General features: G+C 41.8%; 1 protein-coding gene across 1 annotated transcript in view; it reads right to left on the reverse strand.

The window, feature by feature from the left end:
* Nucleotides 1–17,197, reverse strand: part of arid5b (AT-rich interaction domain 5B) — a 105,773-nt gene extending 88,576 nt beyond the window's left edge. Inside the window, exons 1-2 of the mRNA XM_055029175.1 lie at nt 16,977–17,197; nt 16,416–16,670 (exon numbers count right to left, since the gene is read on the reverse strand). Coding sequence (XP_054885150.1) covers nt 16,416–16,670; nt 16,977–16,997 — 276 coding nt within the window. The 5' untranslated portion in view covers nt 16,998–17,197. The remainder of the gene's footprint in view (nt 1–16,415; nt 16,671–16,976) is intronic.
* Between the last annotated feature and the right edge of the window lie 706 nt (nt 17,198–17,903).

Here is a 17,903-nt window from a genome sequence, read left to right on the forward strand (position 1 = left end):
TGCTACGTCAAAGTTAACGTCACGAACTGTTTGATCAGACGAACTTTGGGATCCGGTGCGTTTTTTGCGCTACTGAATAAATATTTGTATTCAGTCAATATAATTAACTCAACTATGTATGTTGACAAATGTAGATAACGCTATTCTTAAAAAAAAAAAAGAAAACAAGTTAAGAAATTTCAACAAAATCTCAGGAGAAAATTGATGGATGCATAGCAACATTTTCAGACGAAATATGAAAATATAATGGTTCAAATATTATGATGCTGAAGTGTTTCCCAATAAAAATTTACAGTCTAGTGTCTGGCTGTTGAAATGATCAAGGATGTAGATTAGAATCTGATGTAAGATTTTGCTCCAGTGATTCAGGCGCGGACTGCAAGGCGCAGATAATCGGGGCCAAAAAGTTTGGCCAAAAATCCGCCGTGAAATCAGAACATCGTCGGTAAATGAAAGGCGCAGAAACGGACCGTCGTTCTTCATCAACTAAATTAGCATGTGGGAACGTGAGCAAATTACAGCGGCATGAATATGGATGATGCGCATGATTGCTGAATCGGATTTGCGTCGGGGAGCCAAATCAATGTCGATGAGGACGCCGCTGTTTTCAGACTTTCTGATTGGCATTTAAGGAAGTCGGGCTCCAGGGGGATGGAGGCGCGAGCGCGTTTCAGCGGGAAAGCGAACTGAACTTATCAGGCGGCCATATTGGGAGGACGCGACGTCTGTGATGCGAGGTGGAACTTCAAATGTAGACGTAAACGCGTCAGACCCGTCTGGGGGAAATGACTTTCAGCACAGTGCTTCAGTCAGTTCAGTCAGCTTACTAAATAAGATTTACTCTCACTTCAACTGTGTGGGTTTAACCTCCTTTTCTTTTTTTTTTTTTCTTTTTTTTCTGAGGTTGATTCAGCTCTTTAATAACTCTCAAACTCGAACAACTTCAAGACCGGCGGAGTGGGGAGGCAGCAAAGACTCTTAAATGTGTTTCCATTTGAAGGGCTAATGGCTGAAGTGCTTGTTACCAACAGAATGGAGAGGTTCTGCTGCAAGACGGCTATTATAGACACGGGGAAAATCTGGAGGACAGATGTCTGCAAAGGCCGAAACACAGAGCAGGTCTCTGATGTTTACCTTGGTTATCTCCAATTTACCAGGCATCTGTCTGGCTTTATGCATTTCCCCTCAAAGAGCTTGTGCACGACTGACATTAAAATAACATTCATTATGTTATATTTATGTGTGTAAGTAGAGGGTGTGCACTCAATAAAGCTGCAATCAAGCAGTCTTCTGTAATCAAAAAGAACAACCCCGCTGTAAATCCTTCATTTCAGTCTTAAAATGTTAGGATCAGCGTTATTTCTCTGCTTTTGTTCTTTGTTTTGATTGAAATATTTCACTGTTCCTGTTTCTCTCTCTGTCTTTCTCTCTCTCTCCCCAACAACGTTCTAAAAACAAACACATGTCTTCTCAGCGTTTCATATTTTCTCTGAGTGCTCCGTCTATACAATTACCCATATTCAGTTCTCACATCATCTCCAACTACAGGCATATCAAATCCCAAACAGTTGGAGACAGTATTTCCTTATAAAGCAAAAAGCCTGCGAGGGATAGCTTGATATAGCTGTGCCTCCCTCACTAAGTAAAAACATCAAACATGGGTTTTTGGTCGTCTTATAATGAGCTGTCTTCGGCTGTCAAGTGGTGGCGGGTGGTTGTAACCGGCTTTCCGTGCATTGAAAAACTGACTGCCGCACACACACAAAAAAAAGAAAGCAGGCCATGTGAATGAAGCAGAACAACAGTAAATAGCATTCAGCCTGCAGCCTAAAAAAAAAACAAAAATAAAAAAGCCACATTGCTCTGTTTCTCCACAGAATTTATTCTCTGTACTTTGATGCAATCTGTTGACTGCGCATAAAGAAACCAAATGTTTCGGCGGAGCCTATTTAAAGCAGAGATAATAGAGCGAGATGCAACATTAAACCCTGAAGAAACACACACACAAAAAAACAAAAGGCGATTGCTTTTATATTAATCTGCCGAAAGATGCGATGATTTGCGAGCGTGTCAACAGATCCTGTTTGGGGACTTGCTTGGCTTGAGAGCAAAAAAAAACACAACAGGTGAGCACAATTCAGCAGCTGTCAACACCGTCTCCAATACAATCAGTCTATGAAGTAAGAAGCAGCACTGAAAAAAAAAAAAAAAAATCAGCTACCATAAAATAATTTCTTATTTTCTGAGACTGTTTTCTCTCAGCTCTCTCTCTCTCTTCTTTTTTTCTTACACTACAAGCAAAACTCAAAGTGGTTACAGGCTGTGAGTTATAAAGCAGGAAGATGAATGATTTGTGGTTTTGCATAGGACATGAGATTTGGTTGAGAAATATGTAAATAGTGGAGAATTAAGAAACTTTTTTCTGCACACAGTTCCTGAGAATGAGGCCGGCCAAGTCGGTTATTGAGAAAGAATTACAATAACATTATTGCACCAATCCGGGTTGCCACCACGCATACAAAAGCACCAAAGTGGCACTGCAACCAGATGATTTTTATTGAATCGCCACAATCTTTTTTTTTTTTTTTTTTTGGTTTGAAGTCCGAAAGAGAACCAAAATAACTCGCCCCTATCAAAATGGTTTAAATATGGAAACAATGAGGCTGGGATTTGAGAACTGCAAATATTTACATGTCAAAGACTTTCAGTGAAGTATTTTCAGATGCTTAAAGGGTTTGTTTTTGTAGTTCATTTAAAACACACACACACACACACACTAAGAAACTGCTTGGTTTTAGTTAACCGAGTCCTTAGTGAAGCTTGGACCAATCATGCCTGGGCTGATTTAACACAACATATTAGGGTTATTGGTTTAACTCTGCACAGTGGAGTTAAGTTACTAACCCAGAAACAGCTGCTCACTTGAGGGGGAGGTAGGGGATGCTATGCCCATAAATTTGCAGCTGCAGCCGCATGCCCTCGCTAAGCAGCCCTATAAACTGTTTGGAAAGACAGAAAAATCGACTTTATTAAAATTCTATCTCTCTGTATAAAGCAGAAGAAATACCACCCGTCCATACAGAGCGGCTCTTCAAATGTAGAGAGCTGAGCTGAGCTGCAGCTAGCCTGTGCAAGCAAGCTCAGATGGACGGCTGGTGTTCGCTTAAGTGAACTAATTGGTTCTCCTGTGTTAAATAGCATCATTAATGCAACACCAATGTTATCATACAGCATATTTTCACATCTAAATATTTATTATTCTGTTGTCCTGAAAATGCTCGGTGAGTCATTCAGCTGTTTACTTCAGAACAGCAACTCTGTGGAGAAAAATGATGCTGCGTCTCAGTTCCTTCTGCGACACAACAAACTGCATCACAGTTTCTAACTCCACGTTTGAGTGAAAATTTCCCAACATCATAATCTAAGCTCTAGTATAAAGAAACGCCGCAACAGTGTTTTGTTGTTGTCGGGGAGTTTTTCTCTTGGGTATCTGGTTAATAGGAGGAAATAAACTAGTAAAGACTAAAAAGAATATTGAAAATAAGCAACTTGAAGGAAATCACTCTGATTCTCCTGAATTTATCAGATGACTAAATGTCTCAGCTCTAGACATCCTGCAATTTATCCAAGATGAATCACTCCAGCGGCATTTCAGCGTGAACCGCAGGGGGTCCGCGACTCGCTTCTTGGATTTTTGAGCTTCAAAGATGCGTCTCGGAAACTCTGGGCCATGCCCCTATGTAAATGCCGCCCGTCCACACTGCGCTGTCATTCCCAGTTAGGCAGCTGATAGTTCAGCCAAGTGGCGTCCGTTACACACAGCCAGCGGGGCCATTTGATAATATAGGTCAGAGCACTGCAACCTCGCAGCCAAGGGGTGACACAACACATCAGCAACACACTAGACACAAAGGTGCCAATTCAGTAACCCTAACTATGCAAATAAACCAAGGGGATTTGTACACTCCAGATCCTGAATGCGTTATCATTGTGTTAAGAGTCATTTTGCCCCAGGTACAGAAATAAACAGATGCACTGATTAACTGCTGCCTTTATGGCTGAGTTAAGGCGCAAGGCAACATAAACAGCTAAATGTAACATCCTTCTATCAATATTTCATGGTGTTACTGTGGCAATGCGAGATCTGCACAATCATCACCGAGTGGATTCGTTGAGGAGCGAAAGTAGAAACTGACTGACTTTTACTGTAATGCTGGTTCCAGCTCAAAAGCAACATAATTGAAATTCTACTCACAAAAAAATAAATAAAAAATCTACATCTTTTAGCAGAGCTGTGCACAAATTAGTGTGTTCACGAGGAGCCTTATCGTTTTTGATCTTAATCATATTCTTTTGGGCAGAATAAATATTTGATGGCTTTAAACCAGCTTTTTTTTGTTGAAGAATCTAGACTTCATGTAGAGTATTGAAATTCAAGTTTAAGCAGATAAGTTATTTACGGAATATCAAATACAGTCCAGGCCCTTTAAAAAAAACCCAGTAAAATAGACCTATAAATTGCCACAGCACTGGAAGATAATAACAAATCCAGCAGCATTAGCTTGCCATTCTGCACAGATAAATGTTTCCCTCCATTGCTCAAATTATGCACCAAAAAAACATTACAAGAATCAATTGGAATGCAACTCAAATTATTGCCACCCGCCAACCTTTAGCAGCATGTCACCCTGGGTGAAGAGCCATATGCTACCAAAATGAAAGACCATCATGCATAAGGACAGCCTAAAACTTTCTGTCACTTCTACTTTTTTAGTTTAGACCATCTTTCATAAACATCCAGCCAGATAATCACCACAGATGTTATCTTTATCTCAAGTGACAATTTCTTCATCTGTGGCCGAACAAAATCAGGACATCTTTGAAAGAGGCAGCCTCTTGATAATGGCCGCATTTTAAAATGCAGTCCAATTAGTCCAACATTTTCAATAGGACTGATTTTTCCCAATGCTGAAGTTCATTTTAACCGGACCTGGTGAATTAGTGGCAACATTTCTAACCTGCCGATCTAATTAAAAGCATCTGAAATTTCACATTGAGCAAACATAGCTGACAAGACACTCAGTTTAGTGAGTTGAGGGGTGCTGAAGCTCAGTGGGTGGGTGTCTTTCTATACTCTGGGTATACACACACACACACACACACAGACAGAGAGAGAGAGACAGAGAGAGCGAGAGAGAGAGAGAGAGAGAGAGAGAGAGAGAGAGAGAGAGAGAGAGAGAGAGAGAGAGGACTCCTGACATGCTGCGAAGGTTTCAGGCTGCTGCCTCTGAGAGGTCAGCACAGGAATTCCTAAGGCCATAGGAGATTAGTAATTGAGTAATGGACATGGTGACATGGACAATGTAGACAGAGCAGGATAAGCAGAGCAAAGGAAGGAGGGAAGAGAAAACGAGGCTATGAAACACAATATGACTTCATTATCTGTCTCCCCTCCCCATGGCTGACCTTGACTGCAGTGTCCCAAAACAAACTTATCTGGGAATTAAAAAAGAAACTCCAGGAAGTGTGCTCGGGACAACCGGCCCAGAATATATTTTGTTGAGACTGCTTTCAGACTCCAAGGGGTTCAAGGTGCACCGTTTAAAGCGGGTGAGAATGATTCTTCGCCGCGATGCACTGCCTAATTTGTGCAGCGTATTCATATATGCATAAAAGTTGCTGCATATCGACGGGGCAGCCGAACTCATCTTTTATTCACCGATTCCATTAAGAGATTGCTGCTACACAAGCCGTGGTGATATATGAACTTAGCATTCTTCTGCAGCATTAGCAACGGCAAGAAACGGTGAGATAAGAGGAGTTTTCAAAGCCCTCCTGAAAGTGGGTGAGGCATTCATCATGTAAGGTGACACCGCAGCAAAAAGCTGTGTCAGCCCCGCTTGAATCACTGCAGCCTTATATGCTTCCATTTTAGCAGGATGCAATGAAGACGGAGAAATGAGGCGCTGCGTGCCCAAGAGTTCACAAGTGAAGAATTAAAAAATGTCGACTGAATTACTGAGCAGGGGCTTCCCATCTGTGGCTGCATCGGCGGATATAATAATGATCCACTGTAGCCGGAGGCATTGGAGTCATGCATCAAGGCAAATGTTTGCCCACTCAAGTGGTTAGCGAATGACAAAGTGGAACAAACCAGGCTGAGAAACGCCAAAAGTCTCGGGTGTGTTGACAAACATGCAGCGCTGGAAAGGTATTATTACTGAGGCTGCAAAAAAAAAAAAAAAAAAAAACACACACAAAAAAAAATCTTAATCTTTGTGGGACTTCTTTTTCATTGCCTTTGAAGTATCTGCTATTACATTTTAAAAGGTTTTAAATTACACTATTCAAAATAGCTGGTAATAATTTACATGCTATTTCAGCAATGGTGAGGAATTCACTGGAGGGCAGTGTGCAGAGTTAATGACTTGTTCTGCAGCAGGAGGAGGCATGCTCACGCACACACACAGTGTGTAAGAAAAAAAAAAAAAGTTCTACTCCACAAAAATTCCTGCCATTGTTATCTGAATGGGGACATTTGTTTTAATGCGCAGGCTGGACATAGAAAAAAAATAAATAAAAAAATCTGTGAAAATCTACCGTCTCACAACAACCTTATCCGTCACAATGCCGCATATCAAAGCCACTTACACTCAACAGTGTCCCAGATGCCCAAAATTATTTGCTTTCTTTCCTTTTTTCCCCCTTAGGAGAAAACTAAAATCAAAGAAGCAGCAAATGAATGCAATCTAATTTCCCCTACAAGCTGGCTTTGCAAGCACCAGAACACATGTGTGGACTCCTGCCATGTGCTGAAGAAACGGCTCTGGATGCATGCCAAAGTGTTTTCCACAGCAATCAATACCGGGCCTTCTGCTGCAGTCCCCCTGCCTGTCAACGTGTGTGTGTGCGCGTGCACACGCGTGCATGTGTGTGTGTGTGTGTGTTTGCCAAAGCCTTGTCAGCTACAGGGACAGAACAGATGAGAGGAGAGGTCAGATGAAATCAGAGGTGATGATAATAGCACATTAATATAACATGATCCAGGAATATTCTCCGCAGATGCAGAATTCCCATTACGAGAGCGGCCCTCCTATTATGCTGCATATGCAGTAAAAGCAGGATATGCAGTGAAAAGATAAGAATAAGCAATTATGAGAGCCTGGAGGAGGAGTGTACAATAAGTGGGTGTTGTGTGTGGTGAGCTGTTATCTACAACAGCTCTGTCCAAAAACAGAAAGTGTATTACAGCCAGGCGGGCGAGCAGAGGAGGGGAGAGAGGAGGCGGGCCATTTGGTGTGACAAGAAATATTGTGTCACTCAGTGAGCTTTAAAACACATGTGACTGTTTAGTCAGTGGCAGTTTGCAGGCAGGCAAACAGAGCAAAAGGGCCCCAACAGAGGGTTTGTCATAATGGGTGAGCAACCCGACACAAAGCCTGTTTAAAGACCAGGCTGGCCTCAACTGGTGGTGGTAAACACTGCCGGTCAGGCTGGGAAACAGTGAGAAGAAATAAAATAAATACGTTTTTCAAAAACTGAGCATCCGCTGCACATGGAGCTAATAATTAACTCGGTATAAATAGAATCATAAACTCACTCCTGATGTGTTTATCATCTAATCAGCAAAACACAGGCGCCAGGAGTTTGCTCGCACTCGCCCGAATCATTATTTTTATTTCCAGTCCAAAGCGCTGATAAAAAAAAAAAAGGAGAGAAAGAAAGAAAGACAGCCTTGCTGTGTTTAAAAGGAATTGACCTTCCAACCCTTTTGACAGAAGAAAAACAAGCACAGTAGGTCACGGGTTGGTTCCTCCCGTCACTGCGAACCACAGCAAAAAGGGAAAACAAAGCTTAAAAAAAAAGCTGCAAAACACGCTGCAGGAGAGGCTAGAGGCAAACAAATACCTGAGAAATAATCAGGAAATTACATCATACCTTAGAGCTCCAGAATCAGTAATCCACTTCCAGTAAGTTTAATAAAAGGCTTAAACAAGTTTTTCGGTATTTGAGGGATATTGGCCTTGAGCTTCAGATGAAAGCAAAGTACAACCAGCTGTTTACATTTCACATTCAGACTCTGCTCTCAACTGTGTGAAAATACTCACGTAAAATCTAGCATGATCTATAAATATACAGTACAAACTGCAATTACAGCAGGTTGGACATTATGTCTCATGAGACTATATGGTCTCATTTAGCACCGAAACCTTGTGAAAACAACACACTTCCTGAGAACTGCAGCTTATCACATTCATATCTGTATGACTCACAAGCACAAATTAAGCTGCTGATATTCAGTCAATTACAGATTTACAGTTTTTAGTGTGGCTACAGAGCCACAAATCTATCTTATCTGGAGGAAGCCAGCTTATGTGAGGTTTATAAAATCAATCCCTCTGCAATGTTTACCTTCACCACCCAAGTGTAGAATTTAACATCTGCTATTTAAAACATACAGCATAAATAAATAAATGTGTTCAATTTTTTGGACATCTGGGATTTTTGGTTGTTTTTTTTTTTCTCCTCCTGTTTGTGTTTTTGGATTATGGATTGCATCTGCATGCGCCACTCCGGTATAGCTGACTCATGCTGTGCAGATTAGTGTGTTGTGGGGCAAAGTCAGCGAAAATCTGAATGGGCTCAGTGAAGGTCATAAACTGACTCCAAGTTGTCAGGGCGATTTCCACTGCTGGGTAACATACAGTAAGTAGTTTGATTTGCTCCGAGAAAAACGAGCCCTTTAATTGAGGCCAGGCTGCATGGCACTTATAACATTTCATCATCCAAATTATACAAACCCGGAGTCTGATCTCTGACGCTTCAAAAGGAAAATGATGTGTTTAAGTGGCGTGCGCTAAAATTCACAATCCATTCAAACTGATATTTTGTCTCCTTTAGTTGCTTTACAGCTCGTGACAAATGTGAACAACAAAAAGGACTTTCAGAGGGTGGCAAAAACCAGTCGTTGAAATCATGTTTTTAATCCAACAAGTCAGTTATTTGTGACAAATTAACTAAAAATGCTGGTTCAGCGCTGTGTCATCTGCTATTCTTATTAGTTGTACACAATGACAGCAAACCACAACAGCCGAACCATGAAGTGGAAACGAGACACTGTCAACCCTCAGGCAATTAACAAGCGTCTGCCCTAATCGTAGGAAAAAACAAAATTACCTGCCACCTTGTTCTGGATAGATTGAAACAGCTTGGGTATTATAAGTCATAACTATTTTAGCGGTAATTATAATGCTGGGACATTGTAGCGTATTTGCCAAGGATAATGTTTCCACTAGTTGGTAAAAACCAGCCACTTGTTTTATGCTTTTGCAGTGGGTCTGGACTCTTGGCTGTTGAGACATGATTGCTTCCCGGATGGAGGTGTGGACTTTGTTGAAGTTTTAAATGTGACCCAATTGCCAACATTATAAAGCTCTCTGGAAATTGCCTGTGTTGTAAACAACCATGACCCACTGCAAAGAGAGACGTGCCGATCCGAACAAGACGGTATCACTACAACTACAGGCAGACAACGATTCTAAAGCAGCGCGGAAAAACAACATCATCATTCTTCTATTGGTTGATTGACCCAGTCGAAATTCAATCAGAGAACGGGAGAACTCCCAAATGTAACAGGGATGAACATCTAGGCATATCTTGACATTGCACTTGCAAAAACACAATTTAAATTTCACTTTCTCAAGCTACAATTTGAAAAGTCTGACGCCATTTCTGTGATGTTTTATTTCTTAACCAGTTTAGCAGAAGTGTTAGTGTCAAATATGCTAACTAGCTAAAAATTAACCTTTGTCAGTCACTTCTAACAAGTGGCACAGCTTGGCTGTAATTGCCAGGAAAAATGTTTCCATGCTATCTTGTTTAAATAGATTTAAAGCTTTATTACTTCTGCAACATATTATGGCATTTATTTCTCACGACAGAGTGACGTTGGCGACGTCATGAAATGCATTATTGTTAGTTAAGACATCAGAGGACAAAGCGCAGGACTCCACTATCTGTTGTGATAGTCCTTTGCAAAAGAGCTGTACAATATTACAGCGTTACATGATCACACTACAGTAATATTGTGAAGCATTGCAATGACGATATCAGTTGCAATGAATCCACACTTTCCTCACTCCTCTCTTTGTCACCTGTCGTCGGACGGTTTCCTACATTCTGTGACATTTGATATCATAGGCTCTGTCATCTGGATCAGGTGTGGGTTTCTACTAGAGAGAGACTCCATCTGACATGGCCTGCGAGGTGTGCGTTCCTTGTACTGGTTATCTGATAGTCAACCAATACTGCATGCACATCAAGCTGCTATTTGTGATAACAATACGGCATGGACTAATGAGATTTATTTGCACATACTGTGAACTAAAAGCCCTACATTTATTCTATTTATGTGCAATTAGTGTCTGTATCAGGTTCTAAAGTGTGTAAGAAAGATGTTTGTTCTGAATAAGGACAATTTTAATACATGTCATTATGCTGTTCACGAAGTGCAAATTCATTGTAATTCCAGATCCTTGATCAAATTTAAAGGACAAAATGTTACTTGTTAAAGTTTAACTTAATGTAAAACAGAACACTCTGAAACTAAGTAACTGATTTCAGCAGTAAAACTTAATCTTATCCTCCTGACATGTATTAGTTACAATTTACTTAAATAAAGTTACACTACCTTAATCTATCTGTTTTTTTATCACTATAAAATCCATAATCTGTGCAGAAAAATAGCTTTGCTTTCTTTTTGGAACTGTATGTCAATGTCCTTTACAACATGTGGCAAATATGTGTGACTCCATTTGGCTGTGCAGAGCCTGTGTTATTAAACAAGTAATATTTTCCAGCTACAGTCAATGAGCTGGAATGTGAGCATTTTGCAATGCAAATAAGTCTGTGGGAATAAAAGGGGTGGAGCTGGCATGTCTTGTGCAAGTCTGGTCTTTAGGAAGGGCAATGCATGCACTCAGAGTAATTACTAAATAATTGCAGTCTGTTAAATGCTAACACCAGGGGGGTTTCAAGAGGAGATACCCCTGCTCAAAAGAAGAATTCACAGGGATGATAGCTTGTCTAAGCTGCTGGCCATAAATAGCCACCTTTCTCATGAAAGGGAAATGTGATAGCTGCTCTTATTACTCAAGAGGAAAGAATGTAAGTAAACCATCAGCGGAAGAGTCAAGTACAAACACGGCTTTGTCCCCTATAAACAATATAACAGCAACAGACAGTAATCTCCACACAGCCGCAAAGTGATCAAAAGCAAGGAGGCAGCAATTAAAGTGTTGCTGTCATTATATCAGAGAGAGAGAGAGAGAGAGAGAGAGAGAGAAAAAAACACATATATTGTTTGTTTCACAGCTCTTAATTTGGGACACTGATAAAACAAGCTGTTAGAATTTCGCCAGTAAAACTAATGGAGCAACATGCATTTTCTCTGGGCGAACATCAATCAGGATTTCAGAGCAGAGCCCTGCAAGTTCGGCAGCTCAAAGACCAGTGAATAAATTAGTGACATTAGTAAGATCATTTTACTCAACACTTTAGTGCGCTGAATGCTAATTGGTATTATAAATGCTAATGTTGGCCTGGTTACAAGTCATAACATTTTATTGAAATAGTACGAAACTTTCTGAATCTAATCAAACAAGTTTGAAAGTCAATCTGTTTTGCAGGCGCCGCCGCATCTGCGTTCATTAATAACTACTGACAGAGTAAATAATCTCAGTTTGCTAGCCAGCTTGACTTCTGCACTAACCCCAACCCCTGAATCAGTCAGGCATAAACATTAGTGGACTATTAACAAACTTTTGCATTTTTTTCTAAGAGTGACATGTAGCACATTTATCCTGGCAAACACAGCTAATGCGATGCTAACATCTGCCTTAGACTAACTGCAGGTAGTTTAGCTAGTTAGCATCATTGACATAAACATTAGCAGTCACTAAACCGGATAGAGAATAAAATATTACAAAAAAAATAATAAAATGATTCAATTTATTCTAAAAAGCTGTCTTACACACCATTTATCCTGGCAAGCACAGCTAATGTGATGCTAATGTCTGCCTTAGACTAACTGCAGGTAGTTTAGCTACAGCATCATTGACATAAGCATTAGCAGTCACTAAACTGGATAAGGAATAAAACATTACAAAAATAATAATCATAAAATTCTTCAATTTATTCTAAAAAGCTGTCTTACACACCATTTATTCTGGCAAAGACAGCTAATGCGATGCTAACATCTCCCTTAGACTTACTGCAGGTAGTTTGGCTGGTTAGCATCGTTGACGTAAGCATTAGCAGTCACTAAACCGGATAGGGAATAAAACATTACAAAAATAGTAATAAAATTCTTCAATTTATTCCAAAAAGCTGCCTTAGAGACCATTTATCCTGACAAACAGCCAAGAAGGGTTGTTCTCTGGCAACATCTGCCTTGGGGGTTAAGAAAATTGCATGTTTGGTGTGTAGATAGACCAGCTAAACCTGAACACAATGCTTCTCCAACAGTGAAAACTTTTTTTTTCCACCCACAAAGTTTAAAGGAGACTCATAACAAGTAGACATCATGTGTCACACAACACAACTCCAATAACCACTGAAGATGACGCTTCAAGCTGCATTCAAACCAGCTTCATTAAGTGGCTGCTATTGATTAAATGCCAACCGACTGACACGCTCGCTTTCATTTCCAACAGCTTTTAACGGCTAATATTTAAAATTCCGTGTTTACAGTGTAATTCCGTTAACAGGACCACGAGCGTGGCCACAGTCAGCCGGAACCAAGCGCGCCTGCGCGAAAGACAGCGAGGCAGGCTCCGCACAGAGAAACGCGAGCCGACAACGATCATTGTCGGGAGGACAGAAATGTTCGCTGGGGGAAAATCATGCAAAGCGAGGAGAGCATATAGTCAGGACGTGTCGGCACTGGCTCGGCTCGCCTCCGGCACCCCTTTCTTTCTTTCCTTTTTTTTTTTTTTTTTTTTTTTTTTTTTTATGACTTTGCGCCGCCTCTTTCGACACCAAGCCGCGTTACAAAATAACTATTGTACGGAGCCGTATCCGATCCCATCACGCATTCATTACTGTCGCGTTTCGCAATTTCCGTTCTGTACGTCAGCAGATCTGACACGCTTTTAACCAGAAATGAAAATGACAGAGGCAGGCGAAATATTGTTGCTTCTTATTCCTCCCCCGCCCCCACCCTCTTTCATTATTATTATTATTAATAGTATTAGTATTAGGCTAATATTATTATTATTATTATTATGGCGCAATTAATCCCACGGAGCTCAGCGGCTGCAGTCCTATTGAGCGCAGCCGGACAAGTGCACATTCAGCATGTTGACGCCACAATAAACAAACAAGGCTGAAGTCTGCAACTGTATTAAAAAAAAAAAAAGGAAAAAAAAGCGAATTCCGCTGCGGGTCAGTTCTTCTCTGCCGATCGATACGTCAATGTCATAATACATGCACGGGTTCCTGAACGCCTCTCAGAGACCCAAACAACAACAACAACAAAAAACATAAATAAATAAAAGAGAAGCGGCGGAATATGCAAGAAAATAATAATAATTAAAGCTGCAAGCAGCCTCGAACGGCCCTCGCAGCCAAGCGCCGCTCCGGCCTATTGCCACCGCGGGGTACTAGCAACCGTCGCCTCACGTCAGCCACCACAGAAGCTCTCACGCAGTTTTCAGCTCCTCCGCCCGCACCGCGGAAGCTGTTGCTCAGTTTCCATCAACGCTGACCACGTGCTAACACAGAAGTTGTTGCGCAGTTTCCGCGCCCGTCCACCAGGCGGTACGCACTGATGCGTTCGGAGGCGCTCCTTGACGATTCAAAAAATGTGGTGCAGATTCATTGATTTAGCGAGGAAATATAGCTGGCGGATTAATGTAGGACGCGCAGTGGAGTGAAAATATATTTCAATGCTGTTGTTCTCTTTAGAGGTCAACAAAGGTGATACGTATCCAATTTGGCGTCAGTCGGATGATCCACGTGTCATTTACAGCCGATCATATGCACATGGCGAAGTACTACAGTTCGTCATTTTTCATCATTTTCAGCTGTGTTTCTAAAGCACTCTATTTCATTGTTGGAGTAATACTTACTCAGAGTGGCGAATTACTGAAATGGTTTGTAAGAAGTAAGAAAACGCTACATTTACTGCATGATTTAATTCAACAAAAAATTATCTGAGACATTTCTATCCTTTTAGAAATGTCATGGCAACGCTCTCACAAAGTTTTCACGCCCATCCGCCCGTGGATCTGTTTGTCATTGATGGAGGAACACTGACACCTACTGGCGAAATACTGATATTGTTCTTCCTTTTTATCTGCTGTTTCATTTGTGGAGCAATACTGACCCCAAGTGGCGAATTACTGAAATGGTTTATAAACCCCAAAAATGGGATCAAAATCTGAACTTCAATCTAAAATGGCTGACTTCCTCTGGGTTTAGACCATGGCTCCAAGAGACTTTTTTGTAAGTCCTGACATGGTACACACGTGTACAAAGTTTCGTAATTGTAGGTTAAAGCATGGCTTGGGGCTGATCATTTAAAATTTTCTAGGGGGCGCTATAGATAAATTAGGCCACACCCTACAAATATTGTGATGGATTCCAGTCGGGGAGTGGATGAAGATCCATCCTTGTGAGTTTGGAGCAGCTGTGCCCAAAAATGTGGAATTGAGAGCCAAACGTATGGCAATGGCGTTACAGGTCACTTCGCCACGCCGCCACGCCCAGCTGCTCCATCGAAGCTGGTCGCGGTTGGAATCCTCAACACACCAACATGTCTTCTGTGTCTGGGCACAGTTTCATGTTGATGAGGTCAACAGGGTCAGATAGCGACCGTTCAGAGTAAAACATGACACTTCCTTTTCTCAGGGGGCGTGGCCTAAGTGATGTCATCATTCCACCATAGGGTATTGTAGGACACCCGGTGATGATCAATCACAGAAACTTTGGTGCCTCTGTGAGTTTCTGTGTAGGAGATATAGCAGTTTCTTTTTTTACGGCGAGTAGGTGAACTTTGACCCCGGCTAACCCCCCTTCAGCATACTCAAAAACTCACCGTTTTGATAACTTTAGATGGGACATGCCTTATGAGCAGACTCACCGAGTTTGAAGCCGATCAATCGAAATCTCTAGGAGGAGTTCGATCAAATAGGAAGGCTGTAAACTGCAAAAATGGGGTCAAAATCTGAACTTCAATCCAAAATGGCCGACTTCCTGTGGGGTTTAGACCATGGCTCCAAGAGACTTTCTTTTAAGTCCTGACATGATACAAATGTGTACAAAGTTTTGTAATTGTAGGTTAAAGCATGGCTTGGGGCTGATCATTTAAAATTTTCTAGGGGGCGCTATAGAAAAATTAGGCCACGCCCACCAAATATTGTGATGGATTCCTGTAGGGGAGTAGATGAGGGACCATCCTTGTGAGTTTGGAGCAGCTGGGCCTGAAAATGTGGAATTGAGAGCCAAACGTATGGCGATGGCGTTACAGGTCACTTCGCCACGCCGCCACGCCCATCTGCTCCATCGAAGCTGGTCGGGGTTGGAATCCTCAACACACCAACATGTTCTCTGTGTCTTGGCACAGTTTCATGTTGATGAGGTGAAAGGGGTGAGATAGCGACCGTTCTCAGTAAAACATGACACTTCCTGTTCTCAGGGGGCGTGGTCTAAGTGATGTCATCATTCGACCACATGGTATTGTAGGGCAGCTAATGATGATTAATCACAGTAACTCTGGTGCCTCTGTGAGTTTCTGTGTAGGAGATATAGCAGTTTATGTTTTTATGGCGAGTAGGTGAACTTTGACCCCTGCTAAACCCCCTTCAGCATTCTCAAAACTCACAGTTTTGATAACTTTAGATGGGACATGCCTTATGAACAGACTGACCGAATTTGAAGCCGATCAATCGAAATCCCTAGGAGGAGTTCGATCAAATACGAAGGCTGTAAACGGCAAAAATGGCCTCAAAATTGGACCTTCAATCCAAAATGGCCGACTTCCTGTGATACTTGCACTATGACATTAATTGTAAATTTTGAGCGTCCTGGGGAGCTCTACAAGTGTACCAAATTTCATGTCTCTAGGATAAAGTAAGTGAATAGCAAAGGGTCCTTTGAAAATTTCTAGGTGGCGCTATTGAGCCATTTCTTATGGGATTTTTGCAATGACCTTAAAATACAAAATTTTGAAACTCCCTTTACGCGTCCGCCAAGTTTGGTGAGTTTTTGAATATGATAAAGCCCTCAAAAAGCCAATTCATTTGGGTGGAAGAATAATAATAATAATAATAATAATAATAATAAGAAACAGTAGGAAAACAATAGGCCTTCGCAGCGCTTAGCTGCTCGGGCCTAATAATCCAGGCATTGCTTACCTCTCCGTGAGCGACGGATCGTCCCTGGGGAGTATCCTCGGGGAGGAAATAAAGTTTGGAGCTGGATAAAAGTTGCCTGCTCGTTCGTTCCTCCCAGAGAAGCTGGAGCTCCGCTATGCATATAGGATCCTCTGGTTTGCATCTCACGAAGAAAAAGTCTCCGAGGGCGAGGATCCTCGCCTTGCCATCCCGGGCACATTTGAAGGCTTTATAGAATATATATGGTCCATGTAAGCCGCAAGACGAGCCCACCCACTGTGGAAAAAATAAATAAATAAATAAAGATTGAAGTCAAGAAATGAATGAATAATTTTTTTAAAAAAATGACAAAAAATAAGTAACCCTCGACTTGCAAACATCACACACACCTCTGGTTTCCTGCGCCTAAATTACGACAATTAACAGACTTTTTTTTTTTTTTTTTTAACAATGCTCTAACATTTTCATTTACAGCGCGTGAAAGTTTAGCGGCCGGCGCGCGCGCGCCTACAGAAAGGTGCGGATCGATCAAAGCGGGCAGCGAGGAGCTGGGATAAATCTGCGCGTGAAAACAAACGTTACCTTCAGTGAGTTCGGCTCCATCTCGACGTTATGAATTGATTAAACTCAACACGCTCTCCAAACTTGCTGGCTTGAATGGATTGCCGAAGGTCCTGCAAGGGGCGTAGCTATACGGAGTTTAAAACGCGACATTCGACGCGTGGAAGTGGCGCACAAAAATGCGTTCCGGCTCGAAAAGCGTGCGTTCGGCGTTTTTGTTGAATTCGGTGAAAAAATATCGCGGGGCGACTGCTTTTTAGGGCTTTATTTTGGACGCGGACGCGCGTTTCCGCGGGTTATTTCAGCGCAATTAATAAAAGACGAAGACTTTTCGGATTATTAATCGCACACGGCTGCAATTAAGCTCGCGGAGGACGCTCCGGTGCGTCGTTTGCGCCGATTTGCGCTCGAGACGCGCTCTCAATCGGCGTTTTACATCGCTTGTGGCGTTACGTCTCTTCCAGGACTTTCGCGAAAGACGTTCAATATGAAAGCACATTTCTCACAGTAATGACACCGAGGCGCTCGCTGTGGATGCCTTCAAGAAAACAATGTTACATGAAAGTTAATAGTGCCATCAAACGAGCCTTCTGAAGGAAAACCCACGAGGCGCGTCGCTTTGGCCCCATGGTCGCGATTTAAGGCTCCCTCGGCTTTGGAAGGTTGATTTTTAATGGTAAAACAACCCCCCCCCCCTCCTCCACTCAAAAAAAAAAAGACAAATATTTGTGTTTATTTAATTTGTGGCGAGTGTGGCAAAAAAAATGTCTGAAAGAGAAAGCAGAGGTGTCACGGGACAGAAAACTCAATGCGCGCACATACATCATGATGAACTGACCTTGTGCGGAAAGCGCAGCTTGTGTGTTTGGCACGCTCAAATACATTTGCATGATCAAAGCGGCTAATAAAACGCTGATGAATATTTATTACTTTCACTACGCGACACTC

This window comes from Poeciliopsis prolifica, unplaced genomic scaffold, assembly GCF_027474105.1.
Source record: "Poeciliopsis prolifica strain line A6 unplaced genomic scaffold, Auburn_PproV2 SCAFFOLD005, whole genome shotgun sequence".
Taxonomy (NCBI): Eukaryota; Metazoa; Chordata; class Actinopteri; order Cyprinodontiformes; family Poeciliidae; genus Poeciliopsis; species Poeciliopsis prolifica.